Below are 24,623 nucleotides of genomic sequence, written 5' to 3' on the forward strand. Positions count from 1 at the left end.
AAATAGGTCAAAAATGAAAGAATAGAAAAAGATATTCCATGCAAGTAGCAACCAAAGACAGCTAGGGAAACTGTATTACTATCAGACGAAATAGACTTTAGGTCAAAATTGTTACAAGAGACAAAAAAGGACATTATGTATTGATAAAAGGGTCAATTCATCAAGAGAATATAATAATTAAAAACATATGTGCACCTAACCATGATGCCCCAACATATATGAAGCAAATATTCATAGAATTGAAGGTGAAGGGGGAAATAGACAGTTCTATAATAATAGCTGAAGAATTCACTACTCTACTTTCAATAATGAATAGAACAGCCAGAAAGAAGATCATCAAGGAAACAGAGGGCCTGAGCAATACCATAAACCAACTAGAGTCGCTTGTATAGAACACTTCACGCAACAAGAGCAAAATTCACATTTTTGTCTTGTGCACATGGAGCATTTGCCAGGTTAGACCATATATAAGGCCACAGGCAGGAGTCAATAAATTTAAAAAGATTGGAATCTACAAAGTATCTTCTCTGACTACAATGGAACAAAACCAGAAATCAATAACAGATGGAAATTCGGAAAACTTATAAATATGTATAAATTAAACAGTACACTCTTTTTTTTCCAATTATTTTATTGAGGTCATATTGGTTTATAACATTGAGTAATTTCAGGTGTACATTATTATTTATCAGATTTTTGATAGACTGCATCGTGCTCACCAACAAGAGTCTAAATTTTATCAGTCACCATATATATGTGCCCCTTTACCCCTTTTGACCACCCTCCCAACCCCTTCCACTCTGGTAACTACTAATCTGTTCTCTTTATCTGTGTGTTATCTTCCACATATGAGAGAAATAATATAGTGTTTGTCTTTCTCTGTCTCGCTTATTTCGCTTAACATAATACCCTCAAGGTCCATCCATGTTGTTGCAAACGGAATGATTTGTCTTTCTTTAGAGCTGTATTTAGAGTATTCCATTGTATATATAAACCGCATCTTCTTTATCCATGCATCAGTTGATGGGCACTTGGGTTGCTTCCACCTCTTGGCTATTGTGAATATTGCTGCAATGAACATAGGGGTGCACAATCTCTTCGAATTGTTGATTTCATGTTCTTTGGACAAAGACCAAGTAGTAGGATAGCTGTATTTTATGATATTTCTATTAATTTTTTTAGAAATCTCTACTATTTTCCATAGTGGCTGCAAGACTTTGCATTCCCACCAGCAGTGTATGAGGGTTCCCTTTTCTCCACATCTTCTCCAACATTTGTTAATTTTTTTTGTCTTTGTAATTACAGCCATTCTGACAGGTGTGAGGTGATATCTTTGTAGTTTTGATTTGCATTTTCCTAAAAATTAGTGATGCTGAACATCTTTTCATGTGCCTGTTAGCCATCAGTATATCTTCTTTGGAAAAATGTCTGTTCACATCTTCTGCCCACTTTTTGATTAGGTTGTTTGTTTTATTGTTGTTGAGTTGTATGAGTTCTTTATATATTTTGGAAATTAATCCCTTGTCACATATAAAACTAGTAAATATTTTCTCCCAGTTGGTGGGTTGTCTTTTCATTTTGTTCATGGTTCCCTTTGCCTTGCAGAAGCTTTTTAGTCTGATGTAGACCTGTTTGTTTATTTTTCTTTTGTTTCCCTTGCCTGAGGAGACATGGTATTCAAAAAGATGCTGCTAAGACCGATGTCAAAGAGTGTACTACCTATATTTTCTTGTATAAGTTTTATGGTTTCAGGTCTTTAATTCAAGTCTTTAATCCATTTTGAGTTAATTTTTATGTATGGTGTAAGATAATGGTCTATTTTCATTCTTTTGCATGTGGCTGTCTAGTTTTCCTAACACCATTTATTGAAGAGACTTTCCTTTCTCTATTGTATGTGCTTGGCTCCTTTGTCAAAGATTAGCTGTCCATAGAGTGTGCTTTCAGTTCTGTTCCATTGATCCGTGTGTCTGTTTTTGTTCCAGTACCATGCTTTTTGATTACTCTAGCTTTGTAGTATATTTTAAAGTCAGGGATTGTGATGCCTCCAGCTTCGTTCTTTTTTCTCAGGATTCCTTTTGCTATTCGGGGTCTTTTGTTGTTCCATATGAGTTTTAGGATTCTTTATTTTATTTCCATGAAGAATGTCATTGGGATTCTGATTGGGATTGCATTGAATCTGTAGATTGCTTTAGGTAATATGGACCTTTTAACTATGTTTACTGTTCCAATCCATGAGCATGGAATATCTTTCCCTTTCTTTATGTCTTCTTTGACTTCTTTCCATAATGTCTTAGACTTTTAAGTGTAGAGGTCTTTCACGTCCTTGGTTAAATTTGTTCCTAGATATTTTATTCTTTTTGTTGTGATTGTAAATGGGATCATATTCTTGACCTCACTCTGTTAGTTATTAGAGTATAGAAATGCAACTGATTTTTCTAAGCTGACATTCCATCCTGCAGCTTTTCTGTAGTTGTTGATTATTTCTAATAGTTTTCTGGTAGATTCTTTAGAGTTTTATATATATAGAATCACATCATCTGCAAACAGTGAGAGTTCTACTTCTTCTCCACTTTGGACCTCTTTTTTCTTTTTCTTGCCTAATTGCACTGGCCAAAACCTCCAGTAGTATAGGAGTGGTGAGAGTGAGCACCCTTGTCTTGTGCCTGTTCTCAGAGGGATGGCTTTCAGTTTTTCACCATTAAGTATGATGTTGGCTGTGGGTTTGTCATATATGGCCTTAATTATCTTGAGATACTTTCCTTCTATACCCATTTTGTTGAGAGTTTTTATCATAAATTGATGTTGGATCTTGTCAAATGCGTTCTCTGCATCTATTGAGATGATCATGTGGGTTTTATTCCTCATTTTGTTAATGTGGTGTATCACATTGATCGACTTGCAGATGTACAGTCCACGCATCCCTGGTATAAATCCCACTTGACCGAGGTGTATGATCCTTTTAATGTATTGCTATATTCAGTTTGCCAATATTTTGTTGAGCATGTTTTCGTCTATGTTCATCTGCAACACTGGCCTGTAATTTTCTTTGTTTGTGTTGTCCTTGTCTGGTTTTGGTATTGGGGTGATCTTGGCCTCATAGAATGAGTTCTGAAGCATTTTTTCTTCTTCAATTTTTTGGATAGTTTGAGAAGGATAGGTATTAAATCTTCTTTGAATGTTTGGTAGAATTCTCCAGAGAAGCCATCTGGTCCTGGACTTTTATTTTTTGGGAGGTTTTTGATTACTGTTTCAATCTCTTTACTTTGGTCTTTTCAGATGCTATATTTCTTCTTGATTCAGTTTTGGGAGGTTGTATGGTTCTAAGAACTTATCCATTTCTTCTAGGTTGTCCAAGTTGTTGTCATATATTTTTTCATAGTATTCTCTTATAATCTTTTGTATTTCTGTGTATCTGTTTTAATTTCTCCTCTTTCACTTTTAATTTTATTTACTTGAGCCTTCTCTCTTTTTTCCTTAGTAAGTCTGGCTAAGAGTTTGTCAATTTTGTTTATCTTCTCAAAGAGCCAGCTCTTAGTTCAATTGATTCTTGCTATTGCTTTTTTAGTCTCTATTTTATTTATTTCTGCTCTAATTTTTATTATTTCCCTCCTTGTGATTATTTCAGCTTGGTTTGTTCTTCTTTTTCTAATTCTGTTAGGTGTAGTTTAAGATTACTTATTTGAGATTTTTCGTCTTTGTTGAGGTAGGCCTCTATTGCTGTAAATTTCCCTCTTAGCCCCACTTTTGCTTCATCCCATAAGAGTTGGTATGTTGTGTTTTCATTTTCATTTGTCTCCAGGTATTTTTTGATTTCTCCATTGACCCACTGGTTGTTCAGTAGCATGTTGTTTAGTCTCAACATATTTGTGACTTTCCCATCCTTTTTCTTGTATCTGATTTCTAGTTTCATAGCATTGTGGTCAGAAAAGATCCTTGATATTATTTCAATCTTCTTCAATTTCTTGAGGCTTGCCTTGTTTCCCAACATATGGTCTATCCTTGAGAATGTTCCATGTGCACTTGAGAAGAATGTGTATTCTGCTGTTTTTTGCATAGAATGTTCTCTGTTAAGTCTATCTTGAACAGTATTGCATTTAAGGCTACTGTTTCCTTGTTGACTTTCTGTCTGGATGATCTATCCGTTGATCTAAATGGAGTGTTGAAGTCCACTACTATTATTGTGTTGCTGTTGATTTCTCCCTTTAGGTCTGTTAATAGTTGCTTTTTCTACTTTGGTGCTCCTGTGTTAGGTGCGTATATATTCATAAGCATTATGTCCTCTTGGTGGAATGTCCATTTTTTATTGTATGCTGCCTGCCCCTCCATGTCTCTCATTGTCTTTTTTATCTTGAAATCTGCTTTGTCTGATACAAGTATGGCAACACCTTCTTTCTCTTGCTTTCCATTTGCTTGGACTGTCGTCTTCCATACCTTCACTCTGTCCATATATTTGTCTTTACAGTTGGGATGTGTTTCCTGGAGGCAGCATATTGTTGGGTTTTGTTTTTTAATCCGTCTAGCTACTCTCTGTCTTTTGACTGGAGAATTCCATATATTTACATTTAGAGTGATTATTGATATATGAGGGCTTAATATTGCCATTCTGTCTCTTGTTTTCTGGTTGCTCTATATTTCTATCATTTCTTTTCCCTTGTATTTCTGACTGCTATTTCAGACTGGTGGTTTTCTGTGACGGTTTTCTCAATTTTCTGCCAGAGTCCCGCCCCGGCCGAGTCCAGGTTCCTGAGGGATGGATGGCGTCGGCGCAATGAGGGGAAAATAAAGGGGACGTGAGACTTGGGTTGGTGTTAGCAAGTCCAACTTTACTGTGCACAAGTGTCGTATTTATATTTTTCAGGATTAGTACAGAAATAGCTCTACAAATATTCTCGGAGAGATAAGGAAGTAAAAAACGAGCACAAGAATATTTATTAGCATTCTATTCTATAGAGCCTAAAGTTAATGGTAGTCTTCTCCACAATTAACTAGTGTTTATTGTCTCTAAGCTAAAAGAGATAGGTACCTAGACTTCTGTTGTAATTCATGGTAAGGTTAAATCAAAGAGGGAAGGTCCAGGCCTCCGGACCGTCTGGTTACATGCTGATGGAGCCATCCCTGCCTCCCTCAATCATTTATGCCATTAGTGTAGATGGTTAATGGGAACAAAAGGTGACTCCAGGGTATCTTATCCCCAGGGCTAATTGCATTCTCAGTGGGCAGTTAAACATCTTTACATTTTCGTGCCCTTTAGGGGGTGAAAGCATTCCTTTGTCTTTTAGATTGTAGAGCTCACAGTCCCTTAAGCACACTGCTGGAGAAAGTATCATTTTGTTAGTAAAGTAAAGGGCTGAAAAGCTAAGCTAAAGTATATATCTTCAAGAATGAAAAACAGAAACAAGTATAGACATAACCTTGATAGAAAGCATGCATATAATTCAGAAAATATCAGGGGTGTCGGCCGGCCATTCTTCACCGAGGGGCATCCCTGCACCCCTCGGCCCTTCTACTCATCAATTATTTATTATTTAGTGCTTTTAGGAGAAAACCTCTATAACATTTTAACAGAAAGCAGAAGGTCAAGAATAATATATAGATACTTCTTGATCATCCAATTAACCAGCAAACTTAGAAGGACGATGCATATATATATTTAGACAAAGAACTGGAGGGAGAAGGAAACATTCACCAGATGGAGGCCATAAACCTAACTCGACATCTTATCTGGGCAGGATTCCTTTCTGCTTGTCTCAAAAGGGACTGTGTGCTCCTCCATTAATTAACTGAAAAATATCTTGAAAGTTACCTGCAGGTGGTCACATTCTCTTACTATATCTAATTTTCCCAGGAGGTAGTGCCTCCCAAGCAGCCACCCAAAGGAGTGAAAACTGGAGGTTAAGAAAGGAAAAGGAATGAAGGGCAATTAGAAGCAGCACAGGTTTCAGAACTATGTGAGGGGCCGGCCGGTTATTCTTCACCAAGGGGCGACCCTGTACCCCTCAGCGTTAATTGGCTGGACCCTGTCAAACAGCCGATCAAATGATGTAGCCACGGCTCCTGGCAATTTTCTCTTTATTTATGATTTGTGGCTCTGCTCTGGTTTTTTTTTTTTTTTCTTGAGGAAGATTAGCCCTGAGCTAACGTCTACTGCCAAGCCTCCTCTTTTTTTTTTTGCTGAGGAAGACTGGCCCTGAGCTAACATCCGTGCCTATCTTCCTCTGTTTTATATGTGGGATGCCTGCCACAGCATGGCTTGACAAGCAGTGAGTAGGTCTGCACCTGGGATCCAAACTGGTGAAACCCGGGCCGATGGAGCAGAACATGTGAACTTAACCACTGCATCACTGGGCCAGCCCAACTCCTCTGGCTTTTTTTTTAAGTGGTTACCATGAGGTTTGTATAAAAGATCTCATAGATGAGATAGTCCATTTTCTGATAGCCTCTTATCTCCATTATTCTAAGCAGGTTCCATCCCTTTCCTTTTCCTCTTCTGAGTTATTGTTCTCACAAATTGTTTTCTGTGTTGTGAGTTTGTGACTAAATTGAAGTGTTTATACTTACTTGTATGCTTTCCTTCCCATTGTCTTTTATGTTACAATTAAGTGTTTACTGACCTATTGTAATATAGAGCTGCAATTTTGTGATTCTGTTTACCTCCTTGATCAAGGTTTTGTAAACCTTTGCCTTTTGGTACATGAAATAGGGCTCCCTTCATCATTTCTTGTCAGAGAGGTCTTGTTGAGCTCCCTTGGGTTTTGTGTATCTGGGAAAGGTTTTTATTTCCTCATTATATCTGAAGGATAATTCCACTGGATAGAGTATTCTTGGCTGAAAGTTTTTGTCTTTCAGTATTTTGAATCTATCATTCCATTTTCTCTTAACTTGTAAGTTTTCTGCTGAGAAATCCCCTGAAATCTGATAGGGGTTCCCGTGTAGGTTATTTTCTTCTGTCTTGCTGCCCTTAATATTTTTTCTTGGTTGTTGACTTTTGCCAGTTTTACTAGTATATTCCTTGGAGGAGGTCTTTTTGCATTGATTTAATTAGGAGATCTATTGGTTTTGTATACTTGTAAATCCAGTTTATTCCCTAGGTTTGGGAAGTTCTCAGGTATTATTTCTTTGAACAAGCCCTCTGCTCCTTTCTCCATCTAGAGTATTTGTAATCTTTATGTTGCATTTCCTAATTGTCAGATATTTCTCACAGAATTTCTTCATTTTTTAAAGATCTTAGTTCTCTCTCCTCCTGTACCTGAAGCATTTCTATATTTCTAGTCTCTAAATCACTAATTCTGTAATCTATAATGTCAGCTCTATTTTTTATAGTTTCCAGATTATTTTTTATCTCGTTAATTGTGTTCTTCATACCCATAATTTCTGTTTGTTTTGTTTTTAGAGTTTCAATCTTTGTTGAAGCACTTGTTCTGCTCACTGATTTTATTCGTGTGCACGTTTAACTGTCTTTCTGAGTTTTCTTGTAACTCATTGAGCTTCTTTATGATAACTATTTTGAATTGTCTGTCGTTTGAATTGTAAGTTTCTGTGAGTCGAGGATTGGTTTCTGGAGACTTGTCATTTTCCTTCTGCTCTGAAGTGTTACTGTAGTTATTCATGGTGTTTGATGAACTGATCCTTTACTAGCACATTTGTGGTAGTATTGAATGCAGGGAATGCATTGCCTAGAGGGAAAATTATATCTGTAAATGTCTACATTAAAAGAAGAAAGATCTTAAATCAATAACCTAACTTTACTGCTTAAGTAACTAGAAAAGAAGAAACTATAGATCTAGAAGAAACTAGATATAGGAGATATATAGAAGAAGAAATTACACCTGCCACTGCTGAGGTGGAGCAGGAGCTGTGTTTTCTGATCCTGCCCCATCTGCCAGATGTTTTATGATTAGGGCTACTCTGCATTTGCTCCAGCTGGCTCCAGCTGCTCTGTAGGTTTTGCTCTTGTAGGCAGGGCCTCTGTGCTGTGCGGGCATGTTGGACACCGTAGCCAGCACTTCTCTTCTCCATAGGGGACCAGCTGAGTAGCTGTGCGCTAGGCAGGAGGTGCACCTACACAGGGGCTGAGCTGCCCATCGGCGGGTCCCGTGGTTGCTGTGCTCCATGGGCAGGGGTGCCTTCCGAGTCAGCAGGGTGCCTTCTCACCTGCACTGTGCTCAGCTGACGGGCACCTTTGTGGGGGCTGAGCCATCACCACTCTGTGTACAGTGTTCCAATCGGTGGGGCCACCAGGGCCAGGTGGGCACTCCCTCGGCTGGGCTACAACTCCGAAAGTGTTCACACAGGCCGTGCTGTCCCCACCTCCTCTTACAGTTGCACTGGCTGCTGTGTGAGGATCTGTGACCTCGCTTGCTGCCACCAAGGAGGGAAAGGTTTGGGCTCACCTAGTTCCACTGCCTCCCAGTCCTCCAGTCCACCCCCTTCAGATATGTAGCTGTGTAGATCTCTTAGACGTCCTGTTGTGCTGCGCAGGGAGTCCTCTACTGGTTAATCCATGTCCATTTAGTTGTAACTTACAGGAGAGAGACTAAGAGAGTGACTCATTCTGCCATGATGCTGACGTCACCACCTAAACAGTATACTCTGAAACAACAAAAGAGTTCAAGAAGGCATCACAAAGGAAATTAGAAAATACTAAAAAGAGATGAGTGAAAAAAAACCATGACATACAAGAGCATCAAATTCAGTGAAAGCATTGCCCAGGGGGAAAATTATACCTGTAAATGTCTACATTAAAAAGAAGGAAGATCTTAAATCAATAACCTAACTTTACAACTTAAGTAATTAGAAAAGAAGAAACTATAGATATAGAAGAAACTAGTTATAGGAGACATATAGAAGAAGAAATTATACCCAAAGCTAGCAGAAGGAAGGAAATACTAAGGATTAGGTTAGAATGGAGATACACAAAATAAAGAATAGTAAAACAATAGAGAAAATCAACAAAACCAAACATTGGTTTTTGGAAAAGATCAACAAAACTGACAAATGTTTAGTTACACTAGAAAAAAAAGAGTAGACTCAAATTGCCAAAATCAGAAATGAAAGTGAGGCTATTACTAACATCACAGAAATAAAAAGGTTTATAATGGTATACTGTGAATAATTGTATGCTAAATAATTAGATAACCTAAATGAAATGGACACACACCCTACCATAGCAACCTCAAAAAGAAATAGAAAATCTGAACACACCTATAAAAAATAAAAAGATTGAGTCAATCAAAACCTTCCAATAACGAAAAACCCAAGTAGGTAAATTCTACCAAACATTTAATGAAAAATTATCACCAATCCCTCTCAAACGCTTCCAAAAAATAGAAGGGGAGGAAACACTTCCTAACTCATTCCACGAGGCCAGTATTACCCTGACATCACATACACAGACAAAACTATAGGCCAATACTCTTTACAAACATAGACGCAAAAATCCTTAACGAGATACCAGCAAAGCAAATGCGGCAGCATACTAAAGGATTATACACCATGACCAAGTGGGATTTATCCCAGGAATGCCTGTGATACAAAAATAAATTAACATAATACATATTAATAAAATGAGGGAAAAAAACCACAGATCGTCTCAATTGGCGAAGAAAAAGCATTTGACAAAATTCAATGTTGTTTGGTGATAATGACAGCTCAGAAAACTAGGAATAGACAGGAACTTCCTCAATCGGTAAAGAGAATTTATGAAGAAGATACTACTAAGACTTTAAGGTAGAAAGCTCAGAAAGCTTAATCATCATATTTGAAGTTTGGTAGAGTACTTTTTAAAATAATATTGAGCTAAGGTTTATGTTGGCATGATTGATGCTAGGATTCATACTTGCCAGCAGAAAATGGATGGTCCTATTGTTGCTTACCACAATTAGAATCATTTAACTTTCCCTACCAGCTTTATAATATATGCTCATTGTAGGAAATTTGGAGAAAATGGACAAGTAGAAAGCCAGAAAAAAAATCACCCAGACATATCACTTGAAGAAAACTAATCTATATTTTTGGAGGTATCATCCAAACCTTTTTACTCTAAAGCATTTCTTTAAAATGGAATTTAAAAAGTTACTCAGTATAAAGGCTAAATTTCTGTAACTCAGGGTAATCCTTTAATGACTTGTAGCATTCACATTGTGAGTGATCGCCGACTTTGTTTTCTTCTTCAGAACATCACACATGACAACCTTGATTTTGGTAATTTGAAAAATAAGGCATTACTACAATAACGGCATGTGTTAGTGACATTTACCATTAAAGAATACAATTTTCTTGATATTCCCCAAACTAGACAATTCAGGCTATTTTGGCATAGCTATCTTAAAATTCACTATCTCTTGCTGTTTTTTTTTCTTTCAGTAAGTTCATTGAGGTTCTTACTTCACTTTATTTATAATTAAGATTTCTATTTGGTTCATTTTCAAATACACCTGATTCTTTTTCTTCTACTTTTTAGTAACTCTTTTTGAAAAAGCAGAAGATTTGGAGAGTGATGTTAAAAACCTTAATTATTAACTTGCTTAAGTTTAGACTCTTTAAAAAGTATTGCATAATTTATTGAACTCCCACTAGTTTCTAAGAAGGATACATTATTTGCTTTGGAGCTATAAGATTAAGCTTGTTTGGTTTAATTTTTTTATTGCAGTATAATTGACATACACCTTGTTACTTTCAGGAGTACAACATAATGATTTGATATTTCTATATCTTGCAAAATGATCACCACAATGTCTAGTTAACATCCATCATCATACATAGTTACAAATTTTTTTTCTCATGATGGGAACTTTTAAAATTTACTCTCTTAGCAACTTTCAAATGTGCAATACAGTATTATTAACTATAGTTGCCATGCTGTACATTACATCCCCATGACTTATTTATTTTATAACTGGAAGTTTGTACCTGGTTTACCTTTAAAGGTTCTGTTCTCCCTCATAATTTTCGTAATGTGAGTGGAGAGGTGGTTTTAATTTCTTCTATGTTAAAAAAACTAGACAGACCTAGGAGAAAAGAAATGAATTGTTACTTTATGCTTTTTAATTACATTCATTTTTAATGGGCTTTTTCTTGAGCAGTTTTAGGTTTACAGAGAAACTGAGTAGAGAGTACAGAGTGTTTTCACACACCCCCTTACCTACCTCAACCCCCAGTTTCCCCTGTTATTAATTACTTGCATTAGTGTGGTATATTTGTGGCAATTGATGAACCCATATTGACACGTCGTTATCACCCAGAGTCCATAGTTTACATTAGAGTTCACTCTTGGTGTTGTACATTCTGTGGGTTTGGACAAATGTATAATGACATGTATCCACCGTTATAGTATCATACAGAGTAGTTTCACTGCTCTAAAAATCCTCTGTGCTTTGTCTGTTCGACCTCTGGCAACCACTGATCTTTTACAGTCTCTATAGTTTAGTCTCTTCCAGAATATCATTTAGTTGGAATCATATAGTATGTATGCTTTTCAGATTGGCTTCTTTCACTTATTAATATGCATTTAAATTTCATCCATGTTTTTTCATGACATGATACCTAATTTCTTTTAGGGCTGAACAATATTCCATTGTCTGGTTCTACCACCATTTATTGATCCATTCACCTACTGAAGGACATCTTGGTTGCTCCCAGTTTTGGCAATTATGAGTAAAGTTGGTATAAACATTTGTGTGCAGGTTTTTGTGTAGATGTAAGTTTTCAATTCTTTCATTCATTCATGTTTGCAATTGCAGGATTATATAATAAAGGTATGTTTAGCTTTGTAAGAAACCTTCCAAAATGGCTGTATCATTTTGCATTCCCACCAGCAATGAATGAGAGTTTCTGTTGCCCCACATCCTCATCAGCATTTGGTGTTGTCAGTGTTTTGGATTTTAGCCGTTCTAATAGGTGTGTAGTGGTATCTCATTGTTTGTTTGTTTGTTTGTTTGTTTATTTATTTATTTATTTATTGGTGAGGAAGATTGGTCCTGAGCTATCATCTGTTGCCAATCTTCCTCTCTTTGCTTGAGGAAGATTGTCCCTGAACTAAAATTCGTGCTAATCTTCCTCTGTCTTGTATGTGGGATTGCCACTAGAGCATAGCTTGATGAGACATGTGTAGGCTGTGCCTGGAATCTGAACCATGAACCCCAGGCTGCCAAAGCAGAGTACGCGAACTTAACCACTATGCCACCACACCAGCCCCTCATTGTTCTTTTAATGTGCCATTTCCTGATGACATATGATGATGAGCATTTTTTATAACTTTATTTGCCATCAGTATATCTTCTTTGATGAGGTGTCTGTTCAGTTCTTTTGCCCATTTTTAAGTTGAGTCTTTGTTTTCTTATTGTTGAGTTGTAAGAGTTCTTTGCATATCTTGGATACCAGTCCTTTATTAGATATATCTTGTAAAGATTTTCTCCCAGTCTGTGGCTTATCTTTTCATTCTCTTAACAGTGTCTTTTGCGGAGCAGAAGTTTTTAATTAATAATAAACTCCAAGTTATCAACTTTTTCTTTAATAGATCATGCTTTTTGTGTTGCATCTGAGAAGTCATTGCCAAACTCACAATCCCCTAGATTTTCTCCATTTTGCTTATAGGAGTTTATAGTTTTGTATTTTAAATTTAGATCTGTATCTATTTTGAGTTAATTTTTATGAAAAGTGCAAGGTCTGTGTCTAGCTTTGCTTTCTTTGCATGTAAATGTCCAGTTCTTCTAGCACCATTTGTTGAAAAGACTGTCCTCTCCCCATTGAATTGCCTTTGGTCCTTTGTCAGAGATCAGTTGACTCTGTTTGTGCGGGTTATTTCTGGGCCCTCTATTCTGTTCCACTGATCTATCTGTGCATTCTTCCACTAATACTACACTGCCTTAATATTGAAATTACATCCATTGTTTGAATAGGAAATCCACTCAGATGGTACAAAATATAAGCGGGACGAAGAGTATATAGTGAAGTATAGTGAAGCCGCCTCCTGCCCTGTTCCCCCAGCTACCAGATTACTTTCCCAAGGCTGCCACCATTATCAAGTGTAATTTTCATTCTTTCCGAGTTATTTCACTTTTTATCTTATCTTATCCTCTCTCTCCTCTCCCCACTCACCCCTAACACAAATATTAAAATACTATGCACAGTGTTATGTGACTTGCTTTTTTTTTCATTTAACGGTATAACTAGGAAAACATCTCACATATCTGTACATCTAGCCCTGCCTTCTTTAAAAAAGTTTTTATCATGGCACAAAAGCCCGCAAAACATTCCATTTACCACTTTAACCATTTTCAGTGTGCAGTTCGGTAGTGTTAAGTATCTCCACATTGTTGTGCAACAGATCTTTCAAACTGCATAATCTCGCAAAACTGAAACTCTATACCCATTAAACAGTAATGCCCCCTCCCTAACCCTTGTCAACCACTTTTCTACTTTCTCTTTCTATGATTTTGACTATTTTAGATATTTCATAGGAATGGAATCATAAAGCATTTGTCCTTTTGTGACTGGTTTATTTCCCTTAGCATGATATCCTCGAGGTTCGTTCATGTCGTAGCACAGGAAAGGATTGCGTTCTTTTTTAAGGCTGCATAATATTCCATTGTGTGTGTATGTATTTATGTATGTATGTATGTGTATATGTATGTATATATGTATGTATGCATATCACATTTTCTTACATATATGTTCTTTATTTTATTGAGGTCATAATAGTTTATAACATTGTGAAATTTCAGTTGTACGTTATTATGTGTGACTTATCATATATATATGTGCCCTTTACTTCTTTTGTCCACTTCCCAACCCCCTCCTGCTCTGGTAACCACTAATCTGTTCTCTTTGTCCATATATTTGTTTATCTTCCACATATGAGTGAAATCATTTGGTGTTTTTCTTTCTCTGCCTGGTCTTTAGCTTAACATAATAGTCTCAAACTCCATCCATGTTGTTGCAAATGGGACGGTTTTGTCTTTTTCTATGGCTGAGTAGTATTCCATTATGTGTGTGTGTGTGTGTGTATATATATATATATATATATATATATACCACATCTTCTTTATCCATTTGTCAGTCGATGGGCACTTGGGTTGACTTCTGTATCTTGGCTATAGTGAATAATGCTGCAATGAACATAGGAGTGCATAAGTCTCTTTGAATTGTTGATTTCAAATTATTTGGATAAATACCCAGTAGTGGGATAGCCAGGTCATATGGTATTTCTTTTTTTCTTTTTTTCTTTTTTTTTAAGATTGGCACCTGGGCTAACAACTGTTGCCAGTCTTTTTTTTTTTTTCTGCTTCATCTCCCCAAACCCCCCTGTACACAGTTGTATATCTTAGTTGCAGGTCCCTCTGTTTGTGGGATGTGGGACACCGCCTCAACGTGGCCTGACGAGCGGTGCCATGTCCACGCCCAGGATCTGAACCCTGGGCCGCCGCAGTGGAGCGCGCGAACTTAACCACTTGGCCATGGAGCCGGCCCCCCTCTTTTTTTCTTTTTTTAAAGATTGGCATGTGAGCTAAAATCTGTTGCCAATCTTCTTCTTTTTTTTTAAAGAAAAGATTTTATTTTTCCTTTTTCTCCCAAAGCCCCTCCCCTCGTACATAGTTGTGTATTTTTGGATGTGGGTCCTTCTAGTTGTGACATGTGGGATGCCGCCTCAGCATGGCTTGACAAGTGGTGCCATGTCTGCACCCAGGATTTGAACTGGTGAAACCCCGGGCCACCGAAGCGGAGCACAGGAGCTTAACCACTCGGCCATCGGACTGGCCCCAACCAATCTTCTTCTTTTTTTTTTTTCCTTCTTCTTCTCTCTAAAGCCCCCCAGTATATTCTAGTTGTGATCACCTCTGGTTGTGCTATGTGGGATGCCGTTTCAGCATGGCCTGATGAGCGGTGGCATGTCCACACCCAGGATCCAAACCTATGAAACCCTGGGCCACCGAAGCAGAGCACGTGAACCCAACCAGTCGGCCATGGGGCCAGCCCCCATATGGTATTTCTATTTTTTACTTTTTTGATAAATCTCCATGCTGCTTTCTATATTAGCTGCACCAGTTTGCATTCCCACCAGCAGTGTAGGAGGGTTCCCTTGTCTCCACATCCTCTCCAACATTGACTGTTTTTTGTCGTGGTAATTATAGCCATTCTAACAGGTGTAAGGTGGTATCTCATTGTAGTTTGGATTTTCATTTCCCTAATAACTAGTTATGTTGAACATCTTTTCATGTGCTTATTGTATATCTTCTTTGGGAAAATGTCTGTTCGTATCCTCTGCCCACTTTTTGATCAGGTTGTTTCTTTTTTGTTCGAGTTGTATGAGTTCTTTATATATTTTGGAGATTAACCTCTTGTCAGATACATGATTTGCAAATATTATCTCCCAGTTGGTGGTTTGTCTTTTCATTTACTTCATGGCTTCCTTTGCCTTGCAGAAGCTTTTTAGTCTGATGTAGGCCCATTTGTTTATTTTTTCTTTTGTTTCCCTTGCCTGAAGAGACATAGTATTTGAAAAGGTCCTTGTAAGACTGATGTCAAAGAGTGCACTACCTATGTTTTCTTCTAGGAGTTTTATGGTTTCACATCTTACATTCAAGACTTCACTCCATTTTGGGTGATTTTTGTGTATGATGCAAGATAATGGTCTACTTTCATTCTTTTGCATGTGGCTGTCCAGTTTTCCCAACACCATTTATTGAAGAGACTTTCCTTTCTCCATTGTATATTCTTGGCACCTTTGTCAAAGATTAGCTGTCCATAGATGTGTGGTTTTCATTCTGGGCTTTCAATTCTATTGCATTGATCTGTGTGCCTGTTTTTGTACTAGTACCATGCTGTTTTGATCACTGTAGCTTTGTAGTATATTTTGAAGTCAGGGATTGTGATGCCTCCAGCTTCGTTCATCTTTCTCAGCATTGCTTTAGCAATTTGGGGTCTTTTGTTACCCCATATGAATTTTAGGATGCTTTGTTTTATTTCTGTGAAGAATGTCATTAGGATTCTAACTGGGATTGCATTGAATGTGTAGATTGCTTTAGGTATTATGGGCATTTTAACTATGTTTACTCTTCATATCCATGAGCATGGAATATCTTTCCCTTTCTTTATGTCATCATCGATTTCTTTCAATGATGTCTTGTAGTTTTCAGTGTATAGATCTTTTACCTCCTTGGTTAAATTTATTCCTAGATATTTTGTTCTTTTTGTTGCGATTGTAAATGGGATTGTATTCTTGAGTTCTCTTTCTGTTAGTTCGTTATTAGAGTATAGAAATGCAACTGATTTTTGTAAGTTGATTTTGTACCCTGCAGCTTTGCTGTAGTTCTTGATTAGTTCTAATAGTTTTCCAATGGATTCTTTAGAGTTTTCTGCATATAAAATCATGTCATCTGCAAACAGGGAGAGTTTCTCTTCTTTCTTTCTAATTTGGACAACTTTTTTTTTCTTGCCTAATTGCTCTGGCCGAAACCTCCACTACTATGTTGAATAAGAGTGGCGAGAGTGGGCACCCTTGTCTTGTTCCTGTTCTCAGAGGGATGGCTCTTAGTTTTTCCTTGTTGAGTATGATGTTGGCTGTGGGTTTGTCATATATGGCCTTTATTATGTTGAGGTACTTTCCTTCTATAGCCATTTTATTGTAAAAGGGTGTTGGATCTTGTCAAATGTTTTCTCTGCATCTATTGAGATGATCATATGATTTTTATTCCTCATTTTCTTAATGTGGTGTATCACATTGATTGATTGGTGAATGTTGAACCATCTGTGCATCCCTGGTGTAAATCTCACTTGATCATGGTGTATAATCTTTCTGATGTATTGCTGTATTCGGGTTGCCAATATTTTGTTGAGGTATATCACATTTTCTTTATTCACTCATCTGTAAAAGGACATTTGGATTGATTCCCCCTTTGGCTATTGTGAATAATGCTACCATTAAACATCAGTATCAAATATCTCTCTGAGACCCTGCTTTCTTTTGTTTTAGGTATGCATCCAGAAGTGGAAATGTTAGACCATATGGTAATCCTATTTTTAACTTTTTGAGGAACCTCCATACTGTTTTCCACAGCAGCCACACCATTTTACATCCCCACCAACAGTGCATAAGTGTTCCCTTTCACCACATCCTCACCAGCATTTATTCCTGTCTTTTTATCATAGCCATTCCAACAGGCATGAGGTAATATCTCATTGTTGTTTTGATTTGAATTTCTCTTATGGTTTGTGATGCTGAGCATCTTTTCATATGTTTGTTGGCCATTTGTATATCTTCTTTGGGGAATTGTCTATTCAAGTCCTTAACCAATGTTTTTAATGGAGTTATTTGTTTTTTGGTGTTAAATTGTACAAGTGCCTTATATATTCTGGATATTAACCCCTTATCAATATATGATTTGCAAGTATTTTCTCCTATTCCGTAGGTTGTCTTTTTTTTTTTTAAAGATTGGCAACTGAGCTAACAACTGTTGCCAATCTTCTTTTTTTTTTCTTCCCAAAGACCCCCACTACATAGTTGCATATTCTAGTTGTGAGTGCCTCTCGTTGTGCTGTGTGGGATGCTACCTCAGCATGGCCTGATGAGTGGTGCCATGCCTGTGCCCAGGATCCGAACTGGCGGAACCCTGGGCTATGGAAGTAGAGCCCACAAACTTAACCACTCAGCCAGGGGGCCGGCCCCAATAGGTTGTCTTTGCATTCTGTTGATAGTTTCCTTTGATGTGCAGAAGTTTTTAAGCTTGATATACAGTCATGCATTGCTTAAAGATGGGGAAATCTGAGAACTGCATCATGTGGTGGTTTCCGAGTTGTGCAAAGATCATAGAGTGTACTTACACAAACCTAGATGGTATAGCCTACTACACACCTAGGCTGTATGGTATTAATCTTATGGGACCACTGTTGTACATGTGGTCCATTGTTAACTGAAACGTTGTTATGTGGCACACGACTGTAGTCTCATTTGTCTATTTTGCTTTTGTTGCCTGTGCTTTTGGTGTCATATCCAAGAAACCATTGTCAAATCTAATGTCCTGAATCTTTCCCCCTATGTTTTCTTCTAGGAATTTTATAGGTTTAGGTCTTTAATCCATTTTGAGGTAATATTTGTATATGGTGTAAGTTGAGGGTCCAACTTCACTATTTGCAAGTGGATATCCAATTTTCCTCACACCATTTGTTGAACAGACTGTCTTTTCCCCATTGTGTAGTCTTGGCATCCTTGTTGAAAATTATTTGGCCATATATGCAAAGGTTTATTTCTGGGCTTTCTTTTCTGTTCCATTGGTTTATATATCTGTCTTCATGCCAATGCCACATCATCTTGATTACTGTTGCTTTGTAGTATTTTTTGAAACCAAGAAATGTGTAGTCTTCACCTTTGCTCTTTTTTTGTAAGATTGTATTGGCTATTCAGGGTCCCTTGAGCTTCCATGTGAATTTTAGGATTTTTTTTCTATTTCTGCAAATAATGATGTTGGGCCTTTGATAGGGATTTCATTGAATTTGTAGGTTCCTTTGGCTGGTGTGGCCATTTAACAACACTAAGTCTTCCAGTCCGTGAGCACGGTGCGTCTTTCCATTCATTTGTATTTTCTTTTAGGAATAGTTTCTAGATTTCAGTGTACAAATCTTTTGCCTCCTTGGTTCAGTTTATTCCTTAGTATTTTATCCTTGCTGTTGCTATAGTAAATGAGATTTGTTTAAAAATTTTTTTTGGATTGATCATTGTTAGTGCATGGAAATGCAAATGATTTTTGAAAAATTTTTATATTAAGGTGCTATGTGGTATTCTGTTGTATGCATAGCACAATTCGCTTAACCGGTCTCCTATTGAGGAATATCTATGTTATTTACAAAGCTTTGATGTTACAAACAATGCTGCAGTGAATAGTCTTGTGAACATCTCATTTTTCACATATATCTGTTGGATAAATTCCTAGAAGTTAAATTTCTGTATTAAAGGATATACACATTTAAAAATTTCATAGATATTGCCAAAGCGTTATGATTCTGACATAAAATAGTCACAATTTGTGATGGTATTTATTACAAATTATGAGAGCATCTATTTTCTCCTCCAATTTGCTCTTTTAATGGTAATTTACTTTGTCTTTCTTCCAAAGCAGATTCACAAATTACACATTTATGGTCGAGAGTCCAAGAAAGGGTTTTATGTTGATTTCTGTGGCAATTTGATGAAAAATATGAAAGAGATATGGGCCAGTGAACTTTTTCTAAAATATAGCTGAAGGAAACTCGTTGAGAATCATCTACTAAAAGTGATGTATGTACAATAATCTATCAGTAAAACTTTGTTAGTCATCCTTTATTGGACTTGTCTTTCTTATGATTCACAAATCTTAAAAATTCTGTGATTATCATTTTGTTATTAAGATAGTTCTCTATTTGTGGAATTTGTCATTTAATGCTGTTTAGTGTTAAGGAGTCTTGTCAGCAAGAACTAGTTTAAAAGCCATGTGCTGTCATGTAATGGAGTGGCTCTCCTGTCAAATTTATTGCATTTCCCAAGGAGGAAAATATAACTTCTGCAAATTGTATGTTTAAGTGACATTTAATGTATGGAAGACAAGAATAAAATCAGTATACCAGATACAGAAGGCTAGTTTGTATATTTGGCAATGGTACTTGAATACTTGACAGAGGACTTGAAATGTGTAAAAGCTTCTCTTGGTTAAAAAGTTGCCTGAGTCTATCAGATTATCAAAGTGTTCCATTCAAGAAAGGCTCATCACTTGCTATTCCAGTAGAAAGCAGCAACCCTGTCACCTAAACACAACAGGAGGTCTTGCAAATTTCAAGAAAAGTAAATGGAATGGACTAAAACATGTATGGCGGAATAAAATTGGAAATAAAATTTGAAGCCATCCGATTTAGAGAACTGATTTGTGATTTGCAGAGATTACCAATCGACAGTTAAATTATAGAACATGAAAGTTGGAGAGGCTTTTAGAGCTCATCCAGCCAAACCTCTGTAATGAGGAGAAAATAGACCTAGATTGGTTGGTCTGTGAGCTAAAGATCATATCAGACTGGGGAAAAGGTCGATGTGTATGTGTATTCCAAGTGGCAGTTTTGGATTTATTCAATATTGAAAGAATTGTATGCAGATCTCAAGTTGGTCTTATGTTACACACACACACACACACACACGCACAGAGGCATACATTGGGGATATTGTGGGTTTGGTTCCAGACCACCACAAGAAAGCAAATAGCACAATAAAGCCAGTCACAGGAACTTTTTGGTTTCCCAGGACATATAAAAGTTATGTTGACACTATGCTATAGCCTATTAAGTCTATTAATATTAAGTGGCATTATGTCTGAAAATATATACATGCCTTAATTAAAAATACTTTATCGCTAAAAAATGCTAACCATCATCTGAGCCTTCTGTAAGTCATAATCTTTTTGCTGGTGGAGGGTCTTGCCTCAATGCTGATGGCTGCTGACTGATCAGGGTGGTTATTGCTGAAGGTTGGGGTGGCTGTGGCAACTTCTTAAAATAAGACAACAGTGAAGTTTGCCACATTGATTGATTCTTTCTTTCATGAATGATTTCTCTGCAGCATGTGATGCTGTTTGATAGCATTTTACCCACAGAACTTCTTTCGAAATTGGAATCAATCCTCTCAAACCCTGCTACTGCTTTATTGACTAAGTTTATGTAATATCCTAAATTCTTTGTTGTCATTTCAATAATCTTCACAGCATCTTCTCCAGGAGTAGATTCCATCTCAAAAAACCACCTTCTTTGCTCATCCACAAGAAGCAACTCCTCATCTGTGAAAGTTTAATCATGTGATTGGAGCAATATAGTCACATCCTCACGTTCCACTTCCAATTCTAGTTCTCTTGCTGTTTCCACCACATCTGCCGTTAACTTCCTCCGCTGAAGTCTTGAACCCCTCAAAGTCACCCATGAGGTTTGGAATCAACTTCTTCTAAACTCCTGTTAATGTTGCTATTTTGACCTGTTCCCATGAATCACAAATATTCTTAGTGGCATCTGGAATGGTGAATCCTTTCCAGAAGGTTTGCAATTTACTTTGCCCTGGTCCATCAGTGGAGTCACTAACTGTGGCAGCTATAGCATTACAAAATGTATTTCTTCAATAATAAGACTTGAAAGTTGAAGTTACTCCTTGGTCCATGGGCTGCAGAATGGATGTTGTGTGAGGAGGCACGAACACAATATTAATCTCGTTGCAGTCTCCATCAGAGCTCTTGGGTGACCAGGTGCATTGTCAATAAGCAGTAATATTTTGAAAGGAATCTTTTGTTCTGAGAAGTAGGTCTCAATGGTGGGCTTGAAATATTGACTCAACCATGTTGTAAATAGATGTGCTGTCATCCAGGCTTTGTTGTTTGATTTATAGAGCTTAGACAGAGTACCTTTAGCATAATTCTTAAGGGTCCTAGGATTTTCAGAATGGTACATGAGCATTGGCTTTAACTTGAAGTTACCAGGTACATTAGCCCCTAATGAGAGAGTCAGCCTGTCCTTTGAAGCTTTGAAGCAAGGCATTGACTTTTCCTCGCCAGTTATGAAAGTCCTAGATGGCATCTTCTTCTAATATAAGGCTGTTTTGTCTACATTGAATATCTGTTGTTTAGTGTGGCCACCGTCATCTTTATCCTGGTTAGATCTTCTGGAGAACTTGCTGCAGCTTCTATGTCAGCACTTGCTGCTTCACCTTGCACTTTCTTGTTATGGAGATGGTTTCTTTCCTTGCAAGTCATGGACCAACCTCTGCTAGCTTCAAACTTTTCTTCTGCAGCTTGCTCACTTCTCTCAGCCTTTGGAGGATTGAAGAGTTAGGACCTTGCTCCGCATTAGGCTTTGGGTATAGGGGATGTTGTGGCTGGTTTGATCTTCTATCCAGACTACTAAAACTTTCTCCATATCAGCAATAAGGCTCTTTCGCTTTTTTATTTGCGTGTTCGCTGAAGTAGCACTTTTAATTTCCTTCAAGAACTTTTCGTTTGCATTCACAGCTTGGCTAATTGTTTGGCATAAGAGGCCTAGCTTTCAGCCTGTCTTGGCTTTTGATATGTCTTCCTCACTAAGCTTAATCATTTCTAGGTTTTGATTTAAAGTGAGAGACATGCGACTCTTCCTTTCACTTGGAACACCCATAGGCCATTGTAGGGTTATTAATTGGCCTAATGTTAATATTGTGTCTCAGGGAATAGGGAGGCCAGAGGAGTGGGAGAGAGAAGGGAAATTGCTGTCCGAACACACATCTATTCAGTTTGCTGTCTTATGTAGGTGAGGTTTGTGGTGCCCTAAAACAATTATAGTAGTAATCTCAAAGACCACTGATCACAGATCATGATAACAAATATAGTAATAATGAAAACATTTGAAATTTTGCGAGAATTTCCAAAATGTGGTGCACAGACATGAAGTAAGCAAATGCTCTTGGAAAAATGGCACCAACAGACTTGCTCAAGGCCACAGACCTTCAATTTGTAAAAAGTGCAATGTGTGAGAAGAGCAATAAAATGAAGCGCAATAACACGAGGTATGTCTGTGACTATGTTTATTTTTTTTTTTTTTTAAAGATTTTCTTTTTCCTTTTTCTCCCCAAAGACCCTGGTACATATTTGTATTATATTCTTCGTTGTGGGTCCTTCCAGTTGTGGCATGTGGGACACCGCCTCAGCGTGGTTTGATGAGCATGCCATGTCCGCGCCCAGGACTCCAACCGACGAAACACTGGGCCACCTGCAGTGGAGCGCGGGAACTTAACCACTCGGCCGCGGGTTTATGTTTTTAAGCATTGTGGCATGCTGACTATTATATATAAAACATCTAGGAAAGCAAAGAACTCGATAACCTGGAATATAAGAAAAAATATACAATATGGCCATATAGAGTAGTGATTAAGAGGGCAGTGTCTGATCTGAATTTCAGTTCCATGACCGTGGGACTTTGTGTCTTGGTTTCCTCATCTGGAAAATGTAGCTAACAAGTGTTTATCTGCCTCAAAGGGCATAAGGATTACATGAGATAACCCAGATAAAGGCTTAGTATAGTGATATACTAATATTATAGTATTCATATATAGTGTTATTCTATAGTAAAATATTGTTTTGTCAATAAGTGCAAGAAAAGAAGACGGGTCAAAAAGCACTTTCCGAATAAAGTCAAAATACGACACTAGCACTTTCAGGTCAATGGGACTGACCTGGACCCCCCACGACAAGGTAGACGGGATCAAACGACGTAGACCGCCTTAGCAACAGGCCCCCAACGAAGGTGTGTCTTCGCAGCCAATAAGCGCCTGCGCCGCGGCGGAGGGAGCCGGTGGACGACGGGACGCGGCAGAGGGAGGCCGCGCCACCTCTCCTGCCTGAGCCTCGGCCCCACAGAACGGCGGCGGCGACGGCGGCGCTTTGTTTCCGCGGCTCCTGCGGCGGTGGCGGCGGCAGCGGCCTTCGAGCTGTGGGGAGGATCCAGCAGCAGCTGCGGTGACGACGACGACGAGGCCGGTGCATTTCTGTGGTAACCGGGCGCCGGGAGCGCAGAGTGGTGCCCTCCGCTCGCTGAAGCCAAGTAGGCATTGAAGCGAAACCGTGACTGCTGAACCCCTGAGGTAAAACAAGCCCGTCTCCCGGGTCCTGGCGGCTGGGCCTCCGCGCCCTCTGCGTCGGGAAGCGCTGGCGTGAGGGCTGAGGCTGGCGCGTTGCTTGGCGGCGAGAGGCATCCTTTTCCCTTTGGGGAGAAGGCTTCGGCGCTAGACTCAGGCCGGGGTGGGGGTGGCGTGGGGGGCGCTCCCTCCAGCCTCCTGGGCCGCCGCGGCTCAGCCGCCCTCCTCTGTTGCTTCTCCGGAGCTGGTGGGATTGAGACTCCCAAGCCGGAGGCGGGTGTTGGTATCCCGGTCATTCCTCCTAATCTTGGGGCCTGGAAACTGCGTGGGGCAGCGGTGGGGGTGGGGGGTGGGAAGCGGGGGAGGGGCGGGCGAGCAGGCGGGAGGATGCGAGATCCTGGGACAGCTCAGTGGCGTTTCGGCTGCTGGAGACGGGAAGTACCCCGGCCTTGCGGAATGTTTTTTTCGGCAGCCCCTGGGGTCAGTCCGTTTTTTGGGGGTGAGTGGGAGGGCTTGCCTGGCATTTCCGTTCTTTCTGTGCGCTGATATCCTTGGGTCTACCTCGAGGCGGGGGATACTAACGCAGGGTTTTCCTCCTGGAGGACTCGTGTGCGTTGCTTTTTGTGAAGTCTGGCTTTAGTGGGTGGGAAGGCAGACCTCAAACGTTTCTCCACTTTCTGGGCAAATTTCGAGCAAAAGTAATTAGAGCCTATTTATTTCTTCCACGAGGGATGGGAAGCTGGTTAACGTGGGTTGATGGGAAGTAAGATTTATTGCAAGGGAAGCTGTGCCTGGCAGGCCACCTCTTAGCAATCAAGTGCGTTTGGAGGCTGTTTTTCTCTTGTGCTTTTTTTTTCTTTTAAAGATTGTATTTTTCCTTTTTCTCCCAAAGCCCCCCAGTACACAGTTGTGTATTTTCAGTTGTGGGTCCTTCTAGGTGTGGCGTGTGGGACGCCGCCTCAGCGTGGCTTGATGAGCGGTGCCGTGTTCCCGCACCCAGGATTATGAACCGGCGAAACCCAGA

At 38.8% G+C, this 24,623-nt stretch overlaps 2 protein-coding genes across 3 annotated transcripts in view; one reads left to right on the plus strand and one right to left on the minus strand.

The window, feature by feature from the left end:
* Positions 1-23,417, plus strand: part of LOC139043326 (transcriptional regulatory protein AlgP-like) — a 40,017-nt gene extending 16,600 nt beyond the window's left edge. The window contains exon 2 of the mRNA XM_070503556.1: positions 23,283-23,417. The gene's annotated coding sequence lies outside the window, so the exon portion shown is untranslated. The remainder of the gene's footprint in view (positions 1-23,282) is intronic.
* On the minus strand, positions 22,568-23,952 carry LOC139043324 (uncharacterized). 2 transcript variants are annotated; one of them, XM_070503552.1, is made up of 2 exons: positions 23,198-23,952; positions 22,568-22,846 (listed from the first exon to the last, which is right to left on the minus strand). In XM_070503552.1, the coding sequence occupies exon 1, from the start codon at positions 23,893-23,895 to the stop codon at positions 23,227-23,229; it is 669 nt and encodes a 222-aa protein (XP_070359653.1). In that variant the 5' UTR covers positions 23,896-23,952; the 3' UTR covers positions 22,568-22,846; positions 23,198-23,226. The 2 variants fall into 2 exon arrangements, with proteins under 2 accessions (XP_070359653.1, XP_070359654.1); XM_070503553.1 differs by having other exon boundaries at positions 22,568-22,734; positions 23,198-23,940.
* Positions 23,953-24,623: the final 671 nt, after the last annotated feature.

Source organism: Equus asinus, unplaced genomic scaffold (assembly GCF_041296235.1).
Source record: "Equus asinus isolate D_3611 breed Donkey unplaced genomic scaffold, EquAss-T2T_v2 contig_2, whole genome shotgun sequence".
Lineage (NCBI taxonomy): Eukaryota > Metazoa > Chordata > Mammalia > Perissodactyla > Equidae > Equus > Equus asinus.